Genomic DNA, 18,533 nt, shown 5'->3' with positions numbered 1-18,533 from the left:
TGGGAAATACGAAGAGAGGCCTTGTATATTTGCTCGCATTGTTTACCGTTGAGAATTCGAATTACAGTGATGCCGAGTCGGGATGCCGTTTTTACGAGATTAACGTTTCGCGATAGCGCCTTACCCTTTAATCAAGATAATTACGGTTGGACTCTTTTCTCCGAGTTTAGGGTTGCAAGTAATTATCGGGGTTGGTCGTTCCTTATGTTTCGTACTAGGACTGCTCGGAGAGCGCAATTAGGGGTGAAGGTTACGTTACTTTTTCGATTTTCCTTGGCCGCGAAAGTTCCTTTACGGAAAACTTTTTGACCAACTAAGCGACGAGAGATGGCCAATTAAGCGTCCAATCCAAATGAATACTTTTCTAACGAAACTTTTCGTCTCTGCCGCGACAAAAATCAAAGTTAACGAAAAAGAAATTGCGCTTGGTCCGAAAAGTTGGCGAAACCTGGCGGCGGCGAGTAACGACCGAATAACGGCACAAAGGCAATCCGCTTAATTCTGCTGATTTCGATCGCGAGAGCTTATGCAAAATCGCGTTATGCGTCTGCATCGAGCTATGGAAGAGCTTAATAATGCGTACCCGGCTGATTGAACGGCAAGTTTGCATCGGTGAAGATAACCCTACCGCAACCCTGACTTTTTCCTTTTTCTTTTTTCATTTTTTCGCCGCGCGTCCCCAAAACGCCCGCTTTTCTGAAACCCCATAATCGATTACCTTTCGGTTGCGTTCGGTTCTAATTCGACCGACACCTTTTCCAATCTCGCGAGCCATTTTTCTCAACGTCTCTTGGTAAAAATGGTGTCACGATTTCGCCAAGTAAATTGAAATCTCTCGGAAAGGTGACTACTTACCGTCGCCGGTGCAAACGAAGGCTCGTTCGCACGATATCATCAAGCATAAAGCCTCTCGTGAGATCTCCTTTTCTTTTTTTTCTTCTTTCTTCCTTTTCATCCGGTCGAACAACGGAACAAAAGAAAAAAGAAACTCGGGCAGCGACTAACGAGGACGCACGCCACTTATTTGATTCGACTTCTACCTCGTGAATTCGAATCGATGATTAAAAAAAGAAAAAAAAGGGTTAACGTATTTGTTCTCGAAGAAGAGTTAACACTCGATCGTGGGGCGAATGGCTTTCGGTTCGACCGCGTATTTTTCTAGCCATCGTGAAAGGATAGTATTGAGTCTTCGATAAATGGAACAATATTATCTTGTTTATCCGTTCTAACGCAAGAAAAGAAAACGGACACATCTGAAAGTATATAGGAGTTTCGAGGGCACTCCTTATCGTCCGTCCCACGTGAACAATATTGCGCGCTTGGAAAATGAAAAAGAGTGAGAGAGAGAGAGAGAGAGAGACAGTAGGAGACATCTAGTCCGCGGCCAATATCTGCCATCGAGGAAAACTCGTCGAGGGGATGAAATTTCTTTGCTTGAAATTTCTGTACTCGAGCTCGATCGAAATTGCGCCAGGGTTGCGTCAGGTTGCGTCAAAGATACGTACGGTTCCTCTATTCGATATAATGAAAAGCGATTAAATAACGAGCTACCTTCGTTACGTTTTCGACGATACGGATAAGGGTTATTCTTTGAACAGTGGGAGAAAAAAAGGAGAGCGAGAAAAAGAAGAAAAAAAGACTAGAGCGTGTCCAAACGCTCGCAAGACTTCTCGGCGGCTTTCAAGAGTGGGTAATTGCTTTTAAAATTTCAACCAAGTGGCTTCCTACCACGAAGAAAAATTCATTCCAACGTTGGTAGCACTCTAAGAGCCGCGTTATAATGTCTCGCGCGCTTATTAGACGCTTTTAATATTTCTCACCTGCTATAATTCATGCCCCTATCTATTTCTATCGACCCTACTTCCATTCGTTCGATTTCAATCTCCTTGAAATCGAGAACTTTTGCGCAAAACGTAAGCGTATCGTTTTTACCCCTAGAACGAAAGTTGCTCGAATTATTTCTACGATCGTATGGCTAGCTGGTATGCTAAACATCAATATATATTCAAATTTTGGTGAATAAAGGATAGGCTAAAAGCTTCGTAACAACGCAAAAAAGATACCGCAGGTTTAATAAGATAGCCTCGACCTTTCCCCCAAAAGAAAACTATCTCTGCTCGTACGCACGCGGGTCCCGTGTGTATACAACTTTCTTGTTTTCCCTCTCTCTCTCGATACTCGGCGAATGTCTACAAAAAATGAAGAAAGAAGTAAAAGTTAGCGAGGTGTGAGAAAAAACGAAAAGAACGGCCCGGAAAGAGAGAAATACAGCGAACCCGCGTTCGAAGGAGAAAGATCGAAAAACGCTTAACGACCTAGTTTTCTCTCCTCGCCGTTGAAGATTCTCATTTGGAAGCTCGCTTTACGATCGTTACATCTTTGCGCGTAGGAAATAGGAAGCGATCTGTTTTTAGACCAAGGATACGGGAGAAGGAGAGCATCATTTTTCGAATGATTTTATTAAAAGATAGTTGGAGATTATTTCTAGACGCACGCTCGCAAAAAGAGGAGTATACCTACGTAATAGAGTGATTCGGAGAGAAGATCGAACGGATAAGAAAAAGCGTTCCATCCAGTTAGCAACAAAATTCGTCGTCGGGCTGGAATAGAGTGTTAGCCAAGTGCAGCAGCAGCACCAGGGAGAAAGAGAGAAAACACAGAGAGTCGAGCTTTTCAGATTTTCCGCTCCCGTACTCCTTTTGCAGCAGGCAGCCAGCCAGCCAGCCAGCCAGCAGTCAGCCAGTTTTTAGTGTTCTTTTCTTCGTCGCGACAGTCATCGCGTGTGCCACCACCAGCACCGGTGCCTTTCACAAAATTATATTTTAATTCGAAACCGGACGACCTCGTAATCCAACCGGACGACTCTCTCGCATCTCCCCCGATTCTGCTTGGTCCAAGTTCCGAAAGACCAAATTCTATCCTTTTGTCTATTTTCTTAGTTCGCCGCGAAGGAAAAATATAATAATTATAGCGGATCCCGGATGGCTTCTTATCTGTTGCTCCGTCGGATGTAACTACTTATCGCGCTGGACGTCATATCGTAAATCACGTGCGTGCGTGCGTGCGTGCGTGCGTGCGTGCGTGCGTGCGTGCGTGCGTGCGTGCAACGAACTGCCTTTGTTTCGAAAAGAACCATTTTCGTGTTTTTTTTCCCTTCTAAACACTTGCTTGCCGTGTCGTTCATTAATTTCCAGTAGCAGCTTGTTAAATCGGTTCGTACAGTTGGACTAGGCGTTTCGATAAGAGGACCGTTAATTTGTCGTAAGTTATTGTTAGTCGCGCGATCTCTGACCATTTACGGTTACGCGAACGTGGACGTTTAAATGCCATTGGAAACCGGTTCGTCCGTGGGCCTTCGCAGTGTTCCTTCCCAGTGTTCCTTCGCAGTGTTCGAGCGAATAGAGAATCGAACCTCTAGGCGCGCCGATCTTACAAAGGTGACACGTATTAATTGCATTAATCTCGTATAGATGATTAACGCGAGGAAACGACCGATTCCAAGCACGAACTCGATATTCCTCGATGGAAACGTGCCACCGCTGGGACGAGACATATTTGGCACGTCCTGTATCGTCGTTGGACATTCTTTGATTAATCTTTGATTAGTTACTTCCTGTCCTGTCTAGCATCTTAATACGCCATCCCTTACAATTCTTCTGCTTTCATTTTCACTAGCTAATCTCTACTTTTAAACCTTTTTACTTATTCGCATTGTTCGATTATCATCCCAAGAACTGATTTAATCTAAAGATTAAGTTCTTCCTAACTATAAAAGTAGCAAATTCGCAGTCGGTCATTAAAAGTCGTTGCATCTTTGAAAGTATCTCCAAGCTATCCTAGGCTCGTTCGGCTCGTCAAGGTACACGAGGTTTCTATACCTGAACGTTTTACACCGAGCTACTAATTCCAATCGGATTCCAAACGCCATCTCTCTCGCGCACGATTTAACCACGTGGAAAAAGGTATTAAAGGCGAGACGATCGGACTTGCATTATGGGAATGTACAGGCTTTAGACGTATAACGCTAGTGAAATAAAAAAAAGTGGAAGGTAACTTTGCGGGTAGATACAAGGGCTGTGGGTGGAATGAAATTAAAATTACTAAGAGTACGCTTTTAAAGTTACCAACAAAAAGAATAAGAGAGAGAGAGAGAGAGAGAGGGAGACTCTAGTCATTTTCTTCTAGCCTTTTTCCTACCACAATTAAATCTCCTCGGGTACTCTCGCGAAATTGAAACGGAACGTGCGCATATACGTACGTTCGTGTACAAACATATGTAGATATGTAGCGCGTGGAACGCCATGAAACGGATTCCATAAGAGCGTCGTATTTCACGGTATACGGTAAGGCAAGTATAAACCATGTCGCGTGTCGTTTGTCGCGGAATCGCACATAAATACCACGAATCCTAGTATAGTAGAGATATTTTCCAAGACTCTTACGTTCAACATTATATCTATGGGTTTTTTCGCGTGTTGGAAATTGGAACGGTGGATGTATCCATAAACGTAGCGTCGTAGGCTGGATGACCTCGTTGCACCTGTCGTCGAACGAGAACGCCGCCCGTTTCTTATCAAATGCATCGATTACGAAATGAAGTAAATCGATTCGTATTTGCATAGAATTCAACGACTCTTCTGGATAAAATAGTAGCGCGCGTTTCTTTCAAATACAGACAAGTTCTCTCTTTCTCTCTCCGTTGATATTTTATATGAATAGAAAGAGTGTAACGTAACGTTGCATCGAAAAGAAGGCTTCGCTTTTCATAGCGATATTATAATACGCGAACGTTTCGAGAAGCAAGTGGCTACTTTGTCTCGCGTTACGCCAGGCGGAAGGTCAGCACACGGGGGGTTGCGGAAAAAGAAACTCTTCTTTCGATTTGTCCCTACGTTGCTCTTGGATATGCGCACGCGCACGGAAAGTACGTGCATATGCATTCAGAGAGTCGCGAGTGCACCGACACGAGAGGTGGATTAAAATGAAAGAAGAGGGTAAATTGAAGAAGTCTCGAGGGGATGCACCGAGAGTGGGAAAAGCACCCTACGGCTTCCTTCGCGTTTCTGCTATCCGTCCGTGACAGCTTGGGTCTTGGGGGATTTTTCTGACAAATATCGGAGCTCGCAAGAAGAACCTTTTCGTTTTTTCTTCTCCCTCGCGAGACCAAATCTCTGATTTTGTCTCTTTCTCTTTCGAAGTTAGACGTTCGATTTTCTTTCGTCTTCCTACGCGTACTTATGTATGTGTACACCGCCGCCGCATGGTCCACTTTCGGTCGATCCGAACCGGTTCCCACGAATTTGGCTCTTTTCCAACATAATTGTTACGTCGGAAACGAGTTTCTCGTTCGGTTGATACGTTTAATTACACGTAAACCTATTTCCATTATATCTCTCTCTTACGGAAGAAATTTTCTATGCAATGAAAAGGGATCGGCAGCCTAGATTCGAATAAAAAACGTGATAACATTCTTCGATTCGTAGACGAGTCAACCCGGGGAGATGGGAATAAAGCGTCGTTTGCTTTTTATTTGAGGAATATAAATGTAGAATAATTTGTGGTAGTTTCGGGTCGACTAGCTGTTCGTGGTCCAGGCATTCCACGTGCCGTTCGAGAACCTCGTAAATAACATTTCCCACATTCTGCGCGTCCAGCAAGTTAATGCGAGCCCTACCTTCTCTCTCTCTCTCTCTCTCTCTCTCTCTCTTGCTATAGCACTAACCTCCAAACTAACTAACTTAATTAGGGTGGCACCGAGCGGCCACTTAACTCCATCAGCGCAACGCCGTTGATCCGCGCATACTGCGAGTTACCCGAGGCAACGCTTCTCTCATTGTTTGTACAACGTCGCTCCTTTCGTTTTATCGTAAAAAAACAGCCCTCCAGCGACGAGGATTCTATACTCGCAAAAAGGAAAAATAAAACTAACTCTTTTCGAAAAAGGAGTACTCTTAAACGTTTACTCCTTTAAATATATCTAAATTGTTAGAGTATTTTTACATTCAATCAAAGATTTCTATTGAATTGAGAGAATCGAGCCAAACTAAATATACCGATCGTTTCTAACTTTCCGCAATTCCCAATAAAGGGTCTAAGAATCGCTTTATTCGCCGAGCCGACAGGGTCGAGAGTATACTCGTATGAAAGTTCACACGCTGCCATAAAGTTAGAGATGGTACGAGGGGTTCGCGCCGATCCGTCGGCATCCTCGTCGTCGTCGTCGTCGTCGTCGTCGCCATAGCGGCGGGGGATGGAAATCGATGCAACCCTGACGCGTACGTACGAAAGGGGAGAGATACAAGAGTGTGCGAGTAGACAAAAGCGTAACGTGGGAACGGAAACACATAAAAAGAAGTTGCTTCAAATTTTCTTTTCTTTTTGTTTCCACGTTGCAACCAATTCTTAAGCCTTTTTACCGGCCACCTAGATCAGACTATTTATTTCTACCGTAAGCTGTAAGAAAAAAACGATGGCATTGTAGAGTAAAGCGCGAACCACAGCGTTGTTTTATACTGCGCAGCCATTTGGAGAACACGAAGTAGTCCCTGTGCTGTGTCAGGGTTGAATGGACGACGTCGTATAGGAAAAGAGACGACAACGGCAACGACAACGAGCATGGCTCTTTTCGACGCGAACGCAACGCTCCGAGCTCGTAAAAGCTCCAGAAGCTTTTGAAAGGGCCGCCTTTAAAACGCCCCAAGACGCGCCCGTATATATTTCCCTCTATATACGAGCTCTCTACGTTTAATACGTTGTCGTATTTTTGCTTATTTTCTACAAAACTCGAAGAAAAATTGACCAAACGGATAAGCCTTCGTCCGTTTCGAACTTTCGAACGTTCAATGAAATGGTAAGAATCAATACACGGGATCGTCTCGTTTAATTTCGATCACGGGCATGATTATTTAATTAATCAAATCGGCCAGACGACTAGTTCAATCGAAGAATTTTCCAAGTCCGATTGGACGAAGGTAATGCATCACTTGCTAGCTACCATAATCCATCAAGGCTCGAGGTAAAAATAAGCGTCGGGACATTTTGATTATCTCGCAAAGGGTCACGCGATCGACGTCCTTTCTGACTCAGCTAACTTTGTCGTGCTATGGCCCTTTCGATCGGTCAACGAGATTCGGCTTTTTCTTATTAATGAATAGGCGCGAGATTAGAAGCATACTAGTCGCAAACTTCTATAGCAATGGAACTATACGAATTGGGGAGGAAAAGAATAGGGAAAGGGCCAAGGATCGGTCTCTCGAGTTAAGTGGTTAGCTCGGGAGAAGCTGTTTCGATTAGCCAGCTCGTTGAATTTCCTCGTCAAGGAGACCGACGGACGTCATTGTCCTCTTTGGGTCGTTCGAGGAGTCCTGCGAGGATTCCGCTTAAATTGCGACCACCTCGGCGACGCGAGAGAGAAAGAAATTCATATATTCTTTTATAGATCGAAGAAGGGCAAGGAGGTAATTGGCGTTTTTGGCGTTTGCCTTTTGCCGTGGTCGTAAAAAGAAAGGGCGAATTTGCTAAGTCGAAATTGTGGGTGCGGAAGAAACGCGTCTAACAAACTCTAAGGGAACGTGCTCGGCAAAGACCGTGTTTGCTTGTGGCTTATTCCTTATATAAATACCTCGGTACCGAAAAACGACCACCTTGGTGGTACCTTTTTCGCGATTCGTAAGGAAATCTGGTCTCGAAATCGTAGATGAATGGCGACGAGCTAAAAGCGCGCATGCAACCAACAAACCCTCCTTCCATTGAGGATATTCGCGTGCTCGTTGTACCACCGCTTAGATTCGTTTCTTTGTTCCCCGGTGTCTGGGCCGACAGCGAGAGTATCAAAGTCTCCGTATCTAATAATAAACGAACGGCTGCGGCATTGTTAGAAAATGGGTCGAGTAAGTTTGCGCTCGTGTGTGCGATACGATGTCACATCCCACACGTAGGACACGCGCGTCCACGTACTCAATGATCGACGCGTTTGTACGTCTCTATTCAATGCGAAAGATTGCATAATGTCTTCTTTTACTGTTTTTCTTTTTTGTCAACAATGCAGCACGGTAAAGAGATATTTTTGAACATTTTTCTTTCAACGGAACGAAAATGTAGATTCACGAGAAGAGGAAGGACAAACGACCAAGAGGAAAAAGAAAACCGGGCCAAACTATGTTTACGTTTCGTGACACTCGAGGACAGTTGTCGTTTCTTACACGTAAGAATATGTATGTAAGATAGCAACGTGCTAAGGTGACGATGCATTTACGATGCATTAGCCTCGACGCGTGCGTCAATTCATTGCGTTAACGCGGATTGCAGCTGTTGTTCCTACGAGAACGCATTTGCAAATAAGCTTTCCCTTTCGTTTTCTTAAAACATGACGTAACTTTTCTTTTTTTCTCTCGCGTTAGAAATCCAAAATTCTTTCCAATTCTATTCGTTTTCCACTCAAAGGAAATGCTGGGACATTGATTTTTCTTTAGAAATCCAGTCTCGTTGAATTTGTTCTCATGAAAAAACGCGCGACGTCTTTGTGGGTCCTTGTTCGTTCGTCAACATGAGACTCTTTGGTAAACCGACGCACCGAAAATTTATCGTACCGCTTCCTCGAGATGCGGTTTTGCGGTTCGTCACACCTGGTTGGATTATATGTCGTATGCCTGGCTCGATTTTTCTTCAACGCCGTGAATACGAAAATTTATTACTCGAGTTTCTCGACAGTCGGATAGGTGGATTTGCACGAAACTGCCTGCATAGGTAAGTTTTCTCATTTAACAAAGGTAGAGACCGAGTAAACTGCAGCTGCTACTTCCCTAATTTATGCTCTACGTACACGCGCGGGGAATCGTGTACGGAGGTCACGGCTTAGGTCAACCCCTTTTTACCGCTCATTGGTGCAATTTCAAACGCGGTACATGATCAATTTTGAAGGTTGATAAAGAAGAAAGGTAGAAGAGTCGGTAACGAATCCTCTCCGAAGGCAATTAAACCCGAGAGTGCGTTGCGTTAATTCGAATCGAGATACGCTTGGGAAAAGGCGCAAGGAGAAGGGTGCCACTCGAAAAAGGAAATAAACTCGTGATAAAGGGTGGACCGCGAACAATACCGTTACTCGATAAAATTGCCTCGACCCTCGATCTTCCATTCCGGAGAGAGGAAATTAACCGGACGCGTTGGCATATCAAGCTGTGGTCGCTCTCGCGTTACTCCATTTTTCTCTTTTTTTTTTTTTCTTCTCTTTTCTTTTTCTTTAGAAAGGGCCCGCGAACAAACAAGGCCTTGCGAACAAAACTCGCGATAAGACTCGATTTCGCTGCTCAATAATATCTACGATATGTATGAAATGACGAATGATGTTTATATACTCTTCGGAAAAAGCCTCGACCTTGCACCTAATCTCGAAGAAATTATTTTTATCTCTCGTGTTGTGCAGTAAAATCGGCCGACTTGCTCGTCGTACACGTATCGAGCATTTTTCGAGCCGAGTTACTATCTTAAACCGAGCTACACCGAGAATCCGTAATCGAACGCGCTTACATGCGCACAACTTGGCTACGCGCTTGCTTAACAGCTGTAGAATTATAACCGAGCGTGATACTAATTTCTACAAGCATCTCCGAGTTAATGGCGGTCGATACGACGACGCTATATTTACTGCCTTTTACTCGGATCGAAGGCTGAATAGAACGCGCACCTGGTAAGAATCTATCTTTCCGATATTGTTTAACTACAAAGTATCATTGTTGAAAGTTTGAAAAGATGTTGGTCAGTTCGAATGAAAGGATGAAAAGGGAATCGAGAATAGAAGATAAAAGAGGGGAAGGAAGGGGGGGGAGCACTTTTCCTGGCGCAGCTCTCTCGTGTTTTTCGACGGGGTGGCAAAGTACAACACGGGACGGGCAACGTTTGTAATTCATGGCTCGTATTCCATCTATAGAGTACCCGCTTGTACATACTTACGCGCGCGCGTTGTTTACCCGCTTCTGCCGATGGTACTCTGTGTCGCGTTGAAGCGCTACAGAATGGGATGCTAATTTGAACGAACGTCAAAGTTAAATGCGGAAATGAGAGGCCGAGCGTGTCGTGCCGTTGCCAACGCGAGAAGGAAAGGAAGGAAGACCATTTGAAAAATAAATATGTGCTAAATATATATTTGTTTGGAAGAGCTAATTATTATCGTTGAAACGTTTGACGAAACTAGTCGGGCTTTTAATAAAACAGCGATAGGCACGTGGACGTGTCGACGATTTTCTTTCTTTCGTAAAGAGAAGGAGAAAAAGGAAATGTCTCTCTTGGAAAAAACTGAGTCGGTCGAGTGGCCCCGGAGTACCTCGACGGCAGTTTTCTTAAGAGAGCAACCAGCAACGTGTGTTAGTGGTGGAGTCTCTTGGACTCGTTGAACGTAAACTTGCCAACGCTGCGAGGAAACGAAACCCGACGCCCACGAATGAAAATCCCTTCCGTTGCTAGTCGAAAGAACGAATTATTCCACGGGCCTGGCAAAAGCTAAGCTTTGCCGGCCAACTTTGGGTTCCTCGCGAATTGTTGCCAAGCAATTTTATCGTCTTCCTTTTTTTTTTAAATGACGGCAGTAGCAAAGGGGCTAACATTAGATAGAGAAAGTCGCGTAAATATTAATTACCGAAATAGTGGTGGGGAAGATACTAATCTCCGTAATGGTAAGCGGAAGTCCGTCTTAAGTTAATATCGCGCGGAGCCTCGAGCGCTCGGCAAAATTGCGCAAAGTTACGGCTGCTAAGGCAGAGAATGATTAAACTCTTCTGGCAGGAGCTTCCGTAAGACTGGCGCGTCCTACGCCATAGACGAGTAGGCTGCGCAAAGATTATCACCCGACGAATCAATTAAACGGTCCAGTTAACCGGCTAATTGCAGCCTGGATCGAGAAAACGAGGAGGCAATCTTTCCAAAATAAACCTCTCTTCAAGGCTCGATGCAAATTCGCACGATATTGGAAAAACTTTGAAAATGCAGTCGTCGCGACGCTCATCCATATCGGCTGAATTTGGAATGCAGTCAAGTGCAACGGCATCTAATGTCTCCTAACGATTCAAACTTTTCTCGTCTTGTTTCGTCATCCTTCGCGATCTTCAATGCGTTTTTCAAAGTCAACCTCTTTCTCTCTCTCTCTCTCTCTCTCTCTCTCTCTCTTTCATTTTACTAATGGCCCTCGTTCGGCAATGCGAAAGAAAAATAGGAAGAAAGAAGGAAAGGTAGACCATAATCCGTGCCAAGGAGATTTGCGTAGACTCGAAAAATTGACAAACCTACTCGAATTCTTTTTCTTTTCTTATTAATTCTTCCATTTTTTCTTTTCTTTGGAGAAGATTTCCTCCTCGAAAGGAATTCTCGGCGAAGCCGTTGTAAACCTTTTTCGACTCTCTTCTTGCCGTCCTTTTCATAAACTTCCGACCACGCCTCTCTTCCTTCACGCTTCTTTCCCTTGATCTCTATCTTTCCCGTAGATACGGACGGGCAAAGTAATTTCCAAGTAAATCTTCGAACGAGTCGGGATAAGCCTTTGGGAAGCCAAAAGCGTAAATCCAAGTTAGATCCGATAGCCGGGCAAGTCCTGCCAACCAAATTGCCACCAAGATGCAATTCGTTTTAGTACCCTAGGATATCGCTTTTTATTTCTTACCCTTTTACCCTTTTCAACTTGGACGTACCTAAGAGGTGCCTTGGAAAATCTTTTAATTGCGTCCGAGTTGCATCTTCCTTACTTTAACCGTTAACTTTAATTTAATGCAAACGCGCGTAGAACACCGCGCAAAACACCGCGTACTATTCGAGAACGGCCAAGGGCGTTAGCTCGGAAACTTGCCAAGTATTGCGAATAAAACGAGCGCTCTCTCGCTAATCGGCTGGCTATCTCAGAGATGCAGGAAATAAGCTACTCCGTGTATCGATTATGCTCGGGAACTTGATTAACTCGTATTAGCAAATGTACGGTAAATATTTGTAAGCGCATAAGAATGACAATTTTTCCACAAAGCTCTGAAGAAAATTAAATGTTATATGCTGCTAACTTTATAGAATTATTTGATTGTTAATGCACACTTACCCTGTGTCCGCTTCGTGTACGTACATATTAACCCTTTGCCCCTGCATACTGGACTCGGAAGTTTTCAGCCTTCCTCAAAGGATTAAAACATCGTTAAGACACACCGTACATTCCTATGCGTCAAACGTATACGTTAATATTTTTAATTCATTTCTGTCGGTTAAATATGTGACATTTTACCGGAGGTATGTTTAGTAAAAATACCTTTCACTTTTCGCCTCGCTGGAAAATGTTCGGTGGTATCCTCCCAAAAGAAGTTGAAAAAGTAGGATTGGTGTCCCCCCCTTGATATCCCCTCAGACGTGAGAGCAAGATAAAAGAGGAAACTTTAATATTAAACCAATAAACTCTCTCGCAGGCTTGAATTCGTTTTCGTAATATATATCTTTCGCGAGCTGACACGCCGCGTTCGCTTTGCGAGAGAGTAAGATTTTTCGAGTAGCAACTCTTAGATGTCTCCAGAGAATTACGATATTATGCGAAAGAAAGGTGAAGATAACGAGACGTTAGAGGACTTTAAAGTTAAATCTACGAGCCTTCTACGAGGTTTCCTGTAAGATCGGATGGCGCGGCGGCGGCGGGAGTACATAAGGCTTAATATTCTTTTTTTCCATTTGTTTTCTAAAAGCAAATGGAGAGATGGTAGACGAAGATTCGACTTTACGAAAGGAATGTATTATTTCACAAGAGTTTCATTGACTGAGTCAAACGAAATGAGTCACGCCTCTAGACGCTTTCGAGGTAATTAATTAATCGTGGCATTCCGCGCCTAAGCGTCTCCTGCGTTTAAACCTTAGCTCGGGTTGGGAGCTTTTCAACGGACGTTGAAGCATCCTTGGAAAAACTGGACCCCTCTTATCTCCTGACATTCATCTTCGTATAGGACGGGACAAACGAACACACTGAGTCACCGTCGACGCAAAGTAGGCCTCACCTACCTAACGATCGTTACGCGTTCCTCTTGCCATGACATTATGCGAAGAGAGAACAAAGATAAAACGAAAGAAAAAAAAACAGAAAATGGTAGGGGGTGAGTAGAGAGGCCGAACGAATAATACGGAGGGAAAAAAGAAAAGTGAGTGGGCTCGAGTTCAATCGGTCGAACGTGGATTCTCTTCTTGCCAAATTCCGGGACCGCATTGCGGATGCACGCGATACTTTGCTACGGCTCCGGTCGTCGATTTCATTGACTTCCGTCTCGAATCGCGAGGGAACCAATCAAAATTCCATTCGAAGGAAAATTCTTCTAAGCTAAGAAGCGCATCCTGGCCGTTACTGGTAGATCTATTTTCAATAAAATTGGACAATTTGACAAGATCGCAACCGACGAGAATACCGTGGAATATAATTCGGATATATGCGTACCGCAGCACTTGGTTTCTCGCGAAGCTATTGGAGTGTGTAGGATCGATCGAAACGCATCAAGATCGAATTCGCGTCACGAACACGTGTCCTGCAAAGATAATGGTCGTTTCGATATAATCGTCGAAACCTGCTCTCGTGACGCAATCTACCTACGCCAAGTGATCGTACGAACGTAAATCGGTATTCAAGTTTCTCCCCTTTAGCGTCATATTCTATAATTATCTCGACAATATAGCTATATTTATTTTCCAAATAATAAAATACTAAAGACAAAACTATCGGAAAATAAGGATCTCTTATCGAACGATCGCTCGTGTCTACGTGTATTACCAATTAAGAAGAAATTCTCCATTGAAACTTGGCGTATCGCGAACATATACGGACGGCTGACCCATCGACTCGTTTAGAAGAAGGTCGTTGCTCAATCGCTTCAAATATGGTACGATAAGAACTTTGTATGCGCGCTAACGACAAAGTACATTTTTTTTTTATTTTCCCCGAGATCACCGGATATCTTAGTCTATCGTTAATTAGCGCTCGTGCGTGCAACGAGTAAAAAAATGATACGAAATCGATTTCGTATCTAACAAGGACTTCTTCCTAAGACCTTGTCAAAGCCAAACACGATGTTTGAACGTTAATTGAAACCTTTCTAATTGTAAGTAGCAATAAGATAGAGAAATAATGAAAGTAAATTATGCGTTGAACGATAACGATGCAGCAAACCAAAATACGATCGATTTCTTTCGATTTAAAGCCTATCGTCGCGCTACATCGCTTTGTCCAAAATTCGCCCTTCTTCTATCTATCTATCTATCTATCTATCTATCTATGTATCTCTCGAACGAACATCGTCGAATCTCCGCTTATCTTTCAACGTTTGACACGAATGCGAAACGTCAGTCGCATCTCCGATAACGCCCTGTCAATAGGGAAAATTCATGGGAAATTCTGTGGCCATAGTTTCTGGTATAGAACAAAAGGTAACGTTTACGTTCGTTAAAGATAACTATTTCGTATCTCCCTGTTGGTGACAGGAAGATGAAAAAGAAATGAGTTCGAACGATAAAGAAACCGTATTTCTAGCAACACGTTATAGATAAAGCAAATACATTTTTTTTCTTGCGCGAAGAATCTGCGATCTAAAGATCTTTCTAGATCGTCCAAGATATCCGGCGCACGTCCCACGAGAATCGTTTCAATTACAGGCGCAGAGAATAATTATCCGATGACGAATGACGTCTCCTCGAGGATCGTCTTCTCGTCATTATAATTTGAATATCACGCCAAGAGAGACGTATTATACGAGATCGTCGTTGTATTTTCATTCGTTCAAACACCCAACGTCTCTCTTCTATATGTATACAATCGTTTTCAACATTATGTTACTGTTCGGAATGCACTTTAAAGAGAGTGCATCGTGAGATAGATTTACACCAATTAAAACGTGCAAACATAGACAAGAGAGCTGAGCTTATGGAGTGAGAGAAGTACTGGGAATCTCGAACGTAGGACGTAGCCCGGAGCTTCGTTAAAGTCATTAGAGAAATCAGGGAAATATACTGACGAGAGGACGCGACTCTTTCACTGTGTTATCTCCCACGTTCATATGCACGCACACGTAACTCTCTCTCTCTCTCTTTCATTTCGAACGCGACACGCGATGTATGCAAAAGCACGACCGAGACCAACGCCGGCGTATATTATACGCTTTGTTCTCGAGAGCGTGGAATTACCGTAGAAGAGAATCACCGCTTTATATACATTTTTATTAGGTGAAAAGGTGCTGCGGCATTCGTGCGAATATCTTCGTTATCCTGCTCCTCTTCCCCGTTCCTCTTGGCTGGCCGCTCATTCTTTTCGCATTGACGATTTCCTTCTCTCTCTCTCTCTCTCTCTATCTCGTTTATCGACCCTCTTTTATATCAGATATAACTGCATATAGACGGCTTTCTTCGGTCTAAAAGAAAACTTTGAAGAGGTTATATCTCGACTCCAAAGAGAGTAGGTATCGTTATAAATTTGGAAATTTATCCCGATACGCGAGGATCGATAGCCATCGTTCGAAGAACCAAACTCCGATCGTTCTCCGAAACTTTGCACACAAATCCGAGCAAGTTGAAAGTTACGGTAATCGTCTCGCGGTCCTTTCGCGTTGTCATTTTGTTATGATGCGAATCGCTCGGGGCTATGTAATAACAAGTAAGCGAAAAATAAGCCAAAGCATATACTATAAATTAACGAGATTGGAAAGGATAGAGATTACTCAAGGGTGCGTTAAGGGTCGCGACAACGACCCCGATGGGAATTTTCAGCCCGATCGACGGGACGTAACTCTGATTCGATCGTGAAAATTTGATGTTCGAACAAAGCCGCGAACCATTGGCGATCGAAGGAGGAATAAAAATGTAACATTTGTATTTCTTATTCAGGTACTTTCAGATAGAGAATGCATCGAGAGAAAAGGCAAGCTCGAGCTGGCAGAACGAGGCGATGAGAGCTCTGAATGGAGTCCGAGGAAGCTTCAGAGCCCCCTGGGGCTCGAACGTCTTACGTGCCATCGCCGTCGTCGTCGTCGTCGTCGTCGTCATCGTCGTCAGGGTTCAAGCGGCCAGCAGCCCAATGCAAAACCTCGACCTGATCCGCCAATTCTCAAAGCGAACATGAGCCAAAGAAGATAGAAGAGAAGGTGCATATACAGATATATAGTTGAATCGCTATCGCTGTGTTCGATTCGAAACGATCGGATTTGGAAAGAAAATAAAACGGACGGATAAGCCTATTATACGTATAGAAATACATAAGGTAGATAGACAAATTGACGCATGATAAAACGGCCTTAGAAAGTGTTTTCCTTTCGCTGACAACGACGCTGAAGGAATAAGGGGACGCGGTAAGAATCGAATTAATATGACGTCGGATCTAATTTCGTTGATCGGTGAATGCGCAGCTACCGCGTGGGAGAGAGAAAGTCATAGAAAAGAAAAACAACGCGCCTCGCACGAGAAAAATAGGTAATGTCTCTGTGGGAAAAGTATATAGAAAATACTTGTAAGATATAGAAATTGTTTGTAGTAATTAGAATTTGTCCGCGCGCAGCAGGTTCGTAGTGGAGCCAACGTAGAAAGTCTTAGGAAGATCTAAAATCGCGTAAAGAACGTAGGCGATAAAAAGGAAGAAGGAAACATGGCGGCGCCAGTGATAGAGAAAAAGCGATTCTTTTGTCGCGAGTGGGCGTTCATGAAGCTGGCCCATTGTTTGGAACAACGGCCCGCATCGAAGACCTGTGGTACGTTGGTTCTCGGCGGTCCAGGAAGCGGAAAAACGGCTTTCTGTGCCGAGATCGCGTGGCCCTCGAACGGCTCGAACGCGAGGCATCAAAGGGCTTTGAATCGTCGTCTCTTGGCGAGGCATTTTTGTCAAGCTAGAAGCGAAGCGTCTCTTTCACCGGCCCAATTCGTTAGATCTTTGGTGGCTCAATTACTTCAAGCCAGTTCCGATGGCATTCGTCGCGCCGCCCCGGACTCTCCGCCGCCGACGACGACGACGACGACGACGACGACGGTGAACGCGGCCAATCCTACAACGATAACAACGACGACCGCGACTACGACGACGACGACGACGACAGCGGTGAACGCGGCCAATCCTACGAACATAGGCTTAATCTCGAGAGAAGCCGTAGCCGAGGCCTACGCCGAAAAGTTGAGAACGGATCCAGAGATTCAGGCTGCTTTGGAACCCGACGTCCTCGATCGTGATCCGGACGACGCGTTGAAGAAGGCCTTGCTATTTCCTCTTCTAGAGGTAGAATCTCCCAAAAGTTGCCTCTTCGTCATGGTTGATTCCATCGATGAGGGACAAATGCTCAATCCTCCTCAAACCGGTACCAGAGATTCTAGAAAAGAAAACGATAACGTCAGTCGTACCATCGCCGAACTGCTTGCCAATCATCATCACCTCTTTCCGCAGTGGTTACTTCTAGTATGTACAGCGCGACGTCATAGCAAGACCATCTCGCGTATGTTTGCCGGATTTCGTAAGATATGTTTGGACGATTTGAAAAAGTCTCAAGTGGTCAGGGACGTCCAGCAGTATATACTCGAACGTCTGGATCAAGAGGATACTCTCAGGTGGGTGGGTGCCGCCTTCGGCAGGTGTGTATAGTTAGTCGCTTTTTGTTTTTTTCTCTGTTGCCCTCATTTGCGTCTCATACGAATCATTTTTATCGGTGTCTTCAGGCAACACATCTCTCGCGATACAGCGGAGATGCTGAATCAGCTACACATCAAAAGCAACGGCTGCTTCTTGTACCTGGAAAAAGTGTTGGACGGTGTAGCCGAGAACTTTATCGTTCTTAGAGAAGTTCGAGAAATACCGGGAACGTTAAACGGTCTTTATCTCTGGTTGTGTCAAAGGCTCTTTAGTAGGAAACAGTTCGCCAAGGTGCAACCTCTGTTGAACGTCATTCTTGCCGCTAAATTGCCCATCACGCAAGAGATACTTTACAAATGTGTAAGAACAGCGTGCGTTAACATCACCGTCGAAGACTTCAATCGTCGCTTGCATCTCTTGAGAAGAGTCATATCGGTATCCCGAGCCGGTGCTTTGATGCTCTTTCATCACAGTTTCGCCGAATGGTTGTTAGACGTGAAACATTGTACCCAAAAGTATCTTTGCTCGGCCATTGAAGGCCACGCCATGCTGGCGGGCTACTACTCTCTTCGCGGACCCGAACTTAACCCGGACGAGATTTGCGTATTGGGACAGCACCTACAGCGAGCGATAACGAACGCGACGACGAACAATTGTACCCTAGACGCTCACACCCTTCAAGTGCTTTGGATGATAGGTACCGCTGCCCCCGTCGAAGAATGTTACTTGGATAGTTCCGAATGCATATTGTGGCCACGACAAGAAGTTAAACTTTTGAGGCTTCTTATAGATGCGGGCGCCAAATTATCGGAAAAGATCGTCGAGGACGATGCCAGTAAGGACGCCGTTTCTTCTAGTCAGGTAGCAACACGAGATCCCCTTGAATAGACGACAAGTACAAATCTTCTCCTTTAACGTAATAATGTTGAAAATCAAATCTCGC

General features: G+C 44.3%; 1 protein-coding gene across 4 annotated transcripts in view; it reads left to right on the top strand.

The window, feature by feature from the left end:
• LOC106788816 (ankyrin repeat domain-containing protein 50) overlaps positions 1 to 18,533 on the top strand; it is a 35,727-nt gene that overhangs the window by 12,604 nt on the left and 4,590 nt on the right. For 3 of the 4 annotated variants that reach the window (XR_001381946.1, XM_014752413.1, XM_014752411.1), the window contains exons 2-3: positions 15,868 to 17,592; positions 17,677 to 18,451. Coding sequence is in view for 3 of the 4 variants with exons in the window: in XM_014752413.1 (XP_014607899.1) it covers positions 16,622 to 17,592; positions 17,677 to 18,451 (1,746 nt within the window). In the remaining variant the exon portion in view is untranslated. The remainder of the gene's footprint in view (positions 1 to 15,867; positions 17,593 to 17,676; positions 18,452 to 18,533) is intronic. The other variant, XM_014752412.1, reaches the window with a different exon arrangement.

The sequence above is a fragment of the Polistes canadensis genome, unplaced genomic scaffold (genome assembly GCF_001313835.1).
Source record: "Polistes canadensis isolate GaletaPanama2010 unplaced genomic scaffold, ASM131383v1 scaffold_155, whole genome shotgun sequence".
Lineage (NCBI taxonomy): Eukaryota > Metazoa > Arthropoda > Insecta > Hymenoptera > Vespidae > Polistes > Polistes canadensis.
The sequence above is the reverse complement of the archived record's forward strand: the minus strand, read 5'-3'. Positions and strand labels throughout refer to the sequence as shown.